Source organism: Saprolegnia diclina (genome assembly GCF_000281045.1).
Source record: "Saprolegnia diclina VS20 unplaced genomic scaffold supercont1.44, whole genome shotgun sequence".
NCBI lineage: Eukaryota > Oomycota > Saprolegniomycetes > Saprolegniales > Saprolegniaceae > Saprolegnia > Saprolegnia diclina.
The window spans coordinates 61,438-70,048 of NW_008246111.1; the positions used below are offsets into that span (position 1 = coordinate 61,438).

Sequence of the window (8,611 nt, forward strand, 5' to 3'; positions counted from 1 at the left end):
TGGTCGACGACGTTCAAGGACAGCTTGGCCACGATCGGCAACATGGTCATGATCATGCACCCGTGGAACGACCCGATCGTGCTTCGTCGAAGCTGGTGCGTCTTTGAGGTCTACGTCGCAGTGACAATGGGCGCGCGCTTTGAGATTGCACTGGCGCAAGACCAAGAAGCCACGTTTCTCGCTGACATGGCTGAAGACGGCGCCTTTCTCCAGATGCTGGCGACCATCAAGAGCGAAAACTCAGAAGCGACAATTGCCGGGGACCGCGACGGTATCTTTGCGTTGATTCGCGCCGAGACGTCATTCGTAGCCGTCGACCGGCTCATCTTCTCTACGCTGTCTACATGGATCAAGACAACCTTGGAAGCATCGATCGCGTCGGCGCCAACGCCAGCCGAGAAGGCGGCGCGCTGGTTGCAGCTTGGTCTCATCTACACCCGCGAGACTAAGGACGCCGAGAGCGAGCGCTGCTGTCGCCACGCGGTCGACTTGTTTACGCAATCGCGCGGCCCGGACGCACCTGAGACGCTTGCTGCCGCGTCGCATTTGGCCTATGCAATCGCGTACCAGCGCAAGCCGCGCGACGAGTGGGAGCCGGCCTTTACCGCATCGCTCGCGTCGCTCGAGCGCCAACTCGGTGCCGCCGACTGCCGGTCGCTGCGGTCGCGCGCCGACTTTGCCGCGTCGCTGGCTTGGAACGGAGACTTTACCGCGTCCCTCGACATGAGCATGACGCTGCTGGACCTCCAGCGACACTCGTTTGGCCTCGGCGACTGGCGCACGGCCAGCACGTTGAGCATGATTGGCATCAACCACTTCCAACTCGGCGCCCGGCGCGTCGCGGCTCGCTGGCTCGCAAAGGCACTGCCAATTCAAGAAGCGCATTTTGGCAAGGACCATACGTCGACGACACTCACGATTTCGTTCCTGGCGGGCGCGTTCATGTTTCTCGGGGAGCTGCAGCGGGCGCTGCCGCTGGCTCAGCACCTTGTCGAGACCAGCGAACGGACGCGGGGCCCGGACAACAGCGGCACGATGGTCGACAAGATGAACCTCGCAATGGTCACGCTCATGGCCGGGCATCTGCACGAAGCAACGACGCAGCTCGAGGCGCTTGAAGATGCACTTGTGAGCCGCTCTGACCTCTCGCACCATCATCGAGAAGGTACATACCTGTGCTTTTTGCCTTCATGATGCTGATATGAAATGGTGGTGACTAGTGTTAAAACACTTGGCCGTCGCGTATTGGGCTGCCGGCAAGTATGACGTCGCCGCGTCATGCTACCGCCGCATTTTCGAGGCGACGCCCGATAAGGAGAGCGCGTGGCTGCTCGTCGGCTTCCTTCTCGACGCACCACCGACGACCGCGCAGCGCGACGAGAGCTTGGCGCGCGTACGCCAGTACATGATGACGAGCCACGATGACGCGCCCGAGTCGTGGCCCATGAGCTGCACGGTGTGCTGCCAGCCGGTGCACGGCCGCCTCGCCAAGTGCGATAGTTGTCCAAAGGCACTGTTTGTGTTTTGTGCGTCGTGCCTTCAGCGGCACCCGCGCCGCGCTTTGAAATTCTGCGCCCACGACCATGCGACGACCGCGTATGCGACGATGACGCCGCCGCGTCGCTTCTTTTTTGAAGCGGACCTCGTCTCATTGGATGTTTCCTTTGACGAGATCGACGGGATCTTTTGTGCGTACGAGACGTACTGCGACGCGCACAGCGTGCCACGTCATGAGCGGTTGCCGCGGTCGTCGGTGCCCATCTTGAGCCGTGCGTGGCACCCGATGCTGTAGCTTGGTATGTATTGCTGTGAATGGAACCAAGACGTACAATAAAAATTGTACTAAAGTTTCTAGAAATGCGTTTGTCTATCATTCCGCAACATGTACGGCCTTGGTCGCACCGCGGCGCAAGCGGGTGTCCTCTCGACTGTGGACGGTGAAACTCGTGCGACCAAGGTCCTTCTTTCGCCATGCATCCCTTCTCTTCTAAACATTGACTCTACAAGTAAGAGCTTGTCATGGTGATCGCAACAGTCTCGTGTAGCATGCTGCGGGCGACGTCGGTGACAACCCACGTCGCATCCACACGATAGGTACAATAACATTCCGAGTAGCGAGCAGACCTTGATCACCGGTGCTAATACTCTAGCGTACTAGTATACAAGCGCACAAGAGACTCGTGTCCTTGGCGCTCTATACTACCTGGTAGGACTGCAGTGGGTCGCACCCGCAGTGTTGACGGTGGCGCCGTAACGGTAGAAAGTTCATTGCATTCGAGCCCGGTGTCTATGCGCGGTGAGGCATATACATGTATTCGATCTACCGAGACGAACGAACGCCGACAGCAACAACCTCGAGCGCAGGTGCAAGGCAGGGTGCCAGGCGTGCCGACGATGATCTCGAGCCTGCGACATGTCCACGTATCCGGACAATAACCGGATTCTAACGCAAGTGCACTTCGAAACCGGTCGATGAGGCAGCGGCCACGGCAACGTCGGCGCTGCAGGAGCTGCCCGAGCGCCGGGCCGCATTCGAAGCGCGCGCGGCATCTCGCTGCGCTTGAGTCAAATGCTATCAACCGTGAGCACCTCACGTACGACGATGCCCTGCTGGCACGCGGCGGCCAGCTCGAGTACGTACCGCGACCGCTGGCAGCGCCACGCCAACATACTGCGCGCTGCAAACCTCTCGCTCGAGGTCGCGTCAGATGCGATGTCTGCTCGAGCTGCCAACGAGCCGAGCTTGCAACCGTCGGCGGTCACTTGCGGCGCGCGCCCAAGGTGCACGGCGAGCTTGGCTCATACCTCGTTCGGCAAGGCGTCGGCGCGGCGCTCGTGCGCGTTTAGCACACGGTACCACACTACTTTGGCGCCATATCTGTCTTACAATGAGTTAGATGCCTGCATCAAACCAGGTTTCGACCTACCTATGGACTCGTCCTCGACGACGTGGCGAGCGAGCGTGACTCGAGCAAGAAGCACGTGCGCATACTCGTTGTGGACCAGATTTGGCCAGCTTTCTCGAGGCAGTAGACGCCTTTAACGCTGACGTCGCGGTCGGTCAGGCACGCGACAGACGGCGCCGACTTCTGCAATCTACCGTCGTCGACGCAGGCATCCACTGTCACCACTCGCGCGTGATCTTGCTGGCGCGTCTGTTGCCCGAAACGAAAAGCCGAGGTGGCTACGTTATTCCCGCGTCTCCTTGTGCTCCCATCACCCGCATGTTGTACACATCGCTCTAATGAACGCCTTTGCGTTCAGTGGCAGTCGGTGCTCGTTGCGCTCCACGCGTCCTGCGCCGTGTGGTGGCTTCTGTACGACAAACAGCGCGCGCTCGCGCTAGTTCAAACCAATGCCGAGTGGTCTACCAAGCTACGCGACGTAGCTACGAGCGCCGCGACGCACACCGCGTCGTCGAGTACCAACTGCGCAACATTGTGCAGCTCTTGGACGGTGTGGACGTCGGCTTGGTATCGTCCTTATAGAAGATGGCGTACTATTTGGTTTTGAGTCGTTGTCGCGGAGTAGAGGAGACGGAGGCGATGCTGTAGTGCTGTTCCTTAGAGCAAATCCTCCTGGGCGTCGATGACACTTCACTTGTTTGAAGTGAAGTCACTCATACTTCACACGGTGATAGAAGATACCTTGGAGAGCAGAGGCGACTACGCTACCGCTGCAGTCGTACAACGCGCGCCATAGCTGACCACAGTCAAACGCAGTTTAGAACATTCAAGGCCATCGCGAGGCAGGACAGCGACTTGGCACTCGACGTGGACGCTTGCTCAATGCGCAGCAGTAGGATGCGCAGCTTCTCTTGGTCGTCCGGAAGCTCGTCGTCGCACACGTCGCAGATCGTGGCCGTCATACTGTGAAGTGTGGCGCAGGAGACGCAGACAAGACCGTCGTCGATCTCAAATCCATTCTTCTTGGCGACCGCAAGCCGCTTGAGAAGGACTTCGAGCTTGGATGCAACGGGCGCTAACGCCGACGTCGACGACAAGAATTCAATTCCCCATCAAGTCCGCGAGGGCAAGTTGCGTCCGAAATTGAACGACAACTGCGAGCCGTGGCTCAAGACGCTTGCACTCCATGACCTAGAGCCGCATCAAGGTGGTAAAGGCGGCGGCGCCCGCCAGCGCGAGGGCGTTTGTAGCGAAACGCGTAGCGCCCGAGAAGCCCGGCAGCGGCTGCCGTGAGCGCGAGCGTCGCGAGGTACCTCAGCAGCGGCTTCTCGGTTCAATACCGCTTTCCGCGTGTCGCGTTGAGCCATGTGTCGTAGGCCGTGATGGTGCGGTTGACCGACCTCTCAGTGTGCGAGACGCTTGGTAGTGCTGCTCGGTTCTTTTCAAGGGAATGACTGAGGTCGTGCTGCTCGGTTGGTGTCCTTTTAGTCTTGAACAGCGTTTTGGCCACGTCGCCCAGTGTACACAATGGATCGAAGAATACACGGGAAACACCACAGCAAAGGCAGTCTATCGATTAGCGTTTCAACTCAATGTGCCGACGCATCTTGCGAGCCTCGGGTAGCTTGCGTGGATGCTAAGCGTGCGATGGTGAGCCCGAGGAGAGCCCCCGAGAGCATGTTAGGGATTTCGTATCCGGTCATTGCACGAACGACATCGTTGACAAGTCCATGACAAGGCATCGCTACAGCGACCAAAACGACGCTGTAAAGGGCAACGGACAGGAGCTTGACCATGCGGCGTCGCCCCGGAACAGCGAGCATATAGAGTCCACCGACGTCGCGAAGCAGCATGACCACGGGCGTCGCTGGCATGGCGGCGAACGCAAACTCGACGAAGAGTATCAACGCCAGCAGCGCCCACCCAAACTTTTGCAACCACGAGAGGAGGCACGCCAGACCGAGCGCGTAGATGACCGAGAGCCACGCGCTGAGCACGGCCGTGAGAGAGACAAAGACAAACACGCTCTTGATCCACGGGGCGAATCGACCGTTGCAGCAGTAGACGCCGACGCTGCCGAGTGCAAAGGCGACGAGAAGAACTCTCATGTCGAGTCCTATGGCGTCCGCAACGACGTCGAGAAGAGTCGTGGCGCTGGTGTGTAGACCGTCAAGGCAGTACGTGGAGAAGGCGCGAAGACCCGCAGCTAACGGAAGCAGGAGCACATGCGTCAAGTGGGCTTCTGAGCGTGCGAGGACCGCGACGAGACTGATAGCGGCGAGGACGGCAAGAGGTGCGAACGGGTCGCTTCCCGTGATAAAGCAGAGGACGCCGAGCACGATGATGTACACAACATAAGCAAGCACAGCGCGTTGCAAGCGAAGAGCTATGTAGGTGGCGAAGATGGCCATGACGGCAGCGACAAGCAGCGCGATCGAATGGGCGAGAGGGTCCTTGTCCCGATCGTCCAAGAGCTTGGCCTGTGCTCCGTCGAGGAGTATGGCGTAGGCGTGGCGGGTCAAGTTCATGGAGCGACCAGCGTCCGAGAGAAGCACGAGGCCGTTGGCATCCATCCACGTCGCCATCGCGGTGAAGCGTAGCGGTAAAATCAGGCAATGTCTGGGCTGTCGACGACGACCCGGTCAATTTTCATGTTGCTACAACCCGCCGGCAACAGCCCATTGGCTCGTTCATGGAATAAGGGCAAACTCATTCGCCGCTTTTGATTCGCCAAAAGTCAACAAAATGAGCAGTACCAAGGGAACATACATATTGTTATTGCCCTTATTCCTTGTCAAGGTGTCCTTTGTCCGGTACGCGCGCCCGAGCCGAGCCATTGCACCACGAATAAAGAAGCTTGACGCGTTGCTCGGCGATCACTTCAATGCTAAGTGCTTGTCAGCAGACGCTATCCTCGTCGACGGTGTAGTCGGCCTTCTGCATCGCACGCGTTGATTGCCAATGGCTCTACCTCGGGTCGATGGGAGAACGCTGTGCCGGAAGCTCGACCACGACGACCACGTCTTCTTGACGCCCAAGAAATCGGCTAAGGCCTTGCACTCGTTGGCCACGCCGGCGACAAGACCCACGTTCACACACTCGCCGCCACAGCCGAGCGTCTGGCTATCGCAGCGGATCCAGGCGATCAGCAGCCTCGTCCTCCTCCTAATGAACGCAACCATTCTGCAAGCGCGCGGCGGCCGCCTGTCCTGCGTGGCCCAGTAAGAATTGCATCTAATTGCCCGAGCACATGCCACGAGGACGTCAATGACCAAGCGCATCGATGGCCAAGCGGCCTGACACCAAGCGCTGTCGACGTAGCATCCAGCGGCAGGACGAGGTTTGGCTTGCGCCGCTCCAGGCGCGACGTCGACGCTCCTACAGGCCACGACCATGGACCTGCTACGCAACCTGTAAGTACGCCATGTATCCTTGACAGGCGGCGTGGTTGATGATCGTCCATCAGCGACACACAGCGACCGCACGGTGGTAGGAGGATCCTGCCTGCTGGGCACGAGGACCTTGCTTGCTCGGTCGCCTGCCATCTTCGTCGTCTCCTTCGTCTTCTGGACGACGTCGACCATCGCATGGCCGACCGCGGCCATCGCATGGCCGACCCGCGGCCATTAGCGTACTTCGTCTTGTCTTGGCGGCGCTGGCATCCCGTCACCTCGCATCTGCCAGCGATCCAATGGTATCCGTATACAATTCTATCCGGATACATTCGGGCAAAGCGGCGGTGGCCAGGACGACAGCAACCTGCGGGTAGCTGGTCCAGCACAGCCAGCACGATGCGACCGACGTGACAGACCGACGTGACCTCGAATGCGCCTGTCTCGGCCAGCGCCATGGCTGGCGCGCTTCTCGGCGTCGGCTCGCATGGCCTGTCGTCGCGCCACGTCTCGGACTGGCGGCTCGTCGCCGCGCATTTGGCACCGACGCCACCGTGGCAATGTCGCATGGGACGTGATACAGCTTTCGGCAAGTGCGTAGTACGTGGCAGAAGAAGAGAGCGCGCTGCGATATGGCGGCTGATGCCCATGTTGGGTTTCTCGTTGCTTGGGCCATCGCATGCGCGAGGACGCAGTCCCAGGCAGAGCTCTCCTGGACGACATGTATCTTGCGCTCAACGAGATCGCTCTCTTGCATCATGCCACGTTTTCGTGTGTCATTCCAGAACAGCTCTAAGAAACCATTGCGTACGAGACTCCAAGCGTCTGGGGAATATTCGTAGTACAGAGCTACACTGTCGCCGGCAGAGGTGCACAGATGCAACAGCACATCGTCGCTTGATCCTTGTGTCGTCCGAGCTTGTCCCTCGCTCGCGCTTCCGCCCACCATGAACTCGAGTGGTGTGTCAATCGAGCAAGTACATGAACGATAACGCAGAAACGTCCGATATATCCTGCTTCAACTGTTACCAGCACGCAGCGTAAGCATTTCATCTAGTATCGAACGATGGTCCCCGTCGTGAGCCTGTTGAACCAGCGTGCTTGCCTCTCGCGATCAACGACGAGCGCTAGGTCTAGGGTAGGTTTAGGGTTTATCTTTCGGGGACGGTGCAGCGTCCCACGCACAATGTTGTCGAATATTTTCACGCACGTACGCGATAAGCTGCCTATAATGCGCTTACAGATAGTAACTGCAGTGTTGATTAACGCGACTAAAGTCCGAGTGTTATCTATTTTATGCAAAAAGAACGCACGGCGACAGTAGTCGAGATAGGACGCTCGGGTACCATAGCATCTCCTTTTGCTACCGAGAATGTGTCCACAGGTTGAACGCAATTTTTATCGAGTTATGAGAATGCGATGGTGTTATACACATTGTAGTCGAGCTCGAAGAACTACGCCGTCGGCTTGATCGTTTTCTCAATGCGTCGCTGGAGGATGCAGAGTTTTGCTTGGTCGTTCGGGAGCGCTTCGTCGCATTCGCTACAGATCGCCGCTTCCATTGATTGCTGTGCGCCGCAGCAGATGCAGACAAGACCATCGTAGATCCCCAGTCCTTTCTTCTTGGCCACCGCCATGCGCTTCAAAAGGACCTGGCGCTTGGCCGGAGCGGAAGTGAGCTCTTCAGCACACGACTCGCAGTGCGTCTGGAGGAGCGAGTTGAATGCGAAACAGAGCTGGCAGACAAATTGCGTGCTCACGAGCATCGACGGGGACGACTACGGTGGCAGGAGGTAAGGTCGTGAGACAGCACTGGGCGACTTCGTCTAGTCAATGGTCTCACCGCCGTGCCAGTGGACACTGGAAGTATAGCGGAGGACGCGGGCGTGACGACAGCCGTCTCTCTCTCTGCGCTAATCGACATTGCAGTTGTCGGCGGCTTGATCAAGGGCTCTGGGCGCTTGCCCGACATGATGGACTAAAGGTAGTATAACATCATCCAGCTGCGACTTTCTATGACACAGGGCTGCTCACAGCACGAGGCTCGGCCAACTTGGTCTCGGGTTCACGCACGGCAGGCGCCGAAAGCTCTTCTTCGCTGCGATAGAGTAGCTTTTGAAGCGACTCGACAATCATGAATGCCGACGGACGCTGCGTCGGGTCAAACGAGAGACAGGCGTCGGCGAGGTCTCGCAGCCACGGCGGACAAGTTGCGCTTACTGACGGACGGAGGTTGCCAAGCCGCACGCCGTCGATGATCCCCCAGTACCCGAGGCCCTTGGCGTCGTGATATGGAAGTTGGAGCGTGTCCAG

General features: G+C 58.6%; 3 protein-coding genes across 3 annotated transcripts; 1 reads left to right on the forward strand and 2 right to left on the reverse strand.

The window, feature by feature from the left end:
• SDRG_11772 (hypothetical protein) lies at nucleotides 1–1,858 on the forward strand. The gene is made up of 2 exons (XM_008617823.1): nucleotides 1–1,165; nucleotides 1,221–1,858. The coding sequence occupies exons 1-2, from the start codon at nucleotides 43–45 to the stop codon at nucleotides 1,790–1,792; spliced, it is 1,695 nt and encodes a 564-aa protein (XP_008616045.1). The 5' UTR covers nucleotides 1–42; the 3' UTR covers nucleotides 1,793–1,858.
• Nucleotides 1,859–3,712: 1,854 nt separating this feature from the next.
• SDRG_11773 (hypothetical protein) lies at nucleotides 3,713–5,491 on the reverse strand (the record flags this gene model as incomplete). Its single annotated transcript, XM_008617824.1, has 2 exons — nucleotides 3,713–3,981; nucleotides 4,741–5,491. The coding sequence occupies 2 exons, from the start codon at nucleotides 5,489–5,491 to the stop codon at nucleotides 3,713–3,715; spliced, it is 1,020 nt and encodes a 339-aa protein (XP_008616046.1).
• A 2,261-nt stretch (nucleotides 5,492–7,752) lies between these two features.
• On the reverse strand, nucleotides 7,753–8,064 carry SDRG_11774 (hypothetical protein; the record flags this gene model as incomplete). Its single annotated transcript, XM_008617825.1, has 1 exon — nucleotides 7,753–8,064. One exon carries the CDS (start codon nucleotides 8,062–8,064, stop codon nucleotides 7,753–7,755), a length of 312 nt encoding a protein of 103 aa, XP_008616047.1.
• Nucleotides 8,065–8,611: the final 547 nt, after the last annotated feature.

Coding starts and splice junctions, on each gene's coding strand:
- SDRG_11772 (XM_008617823.1), top strand. CDS start 43: ATGGTCATGATCATGCACCCGTGGAACGACCCGATCGTGCTTCGTCGA. Junction 1,166..1,220: donor CTCGCACCATCATCGAGAAG/GTACATACCTGT, acceptor GGTGGTGACTAG/TGTTAAAACACTTGGCCGTC.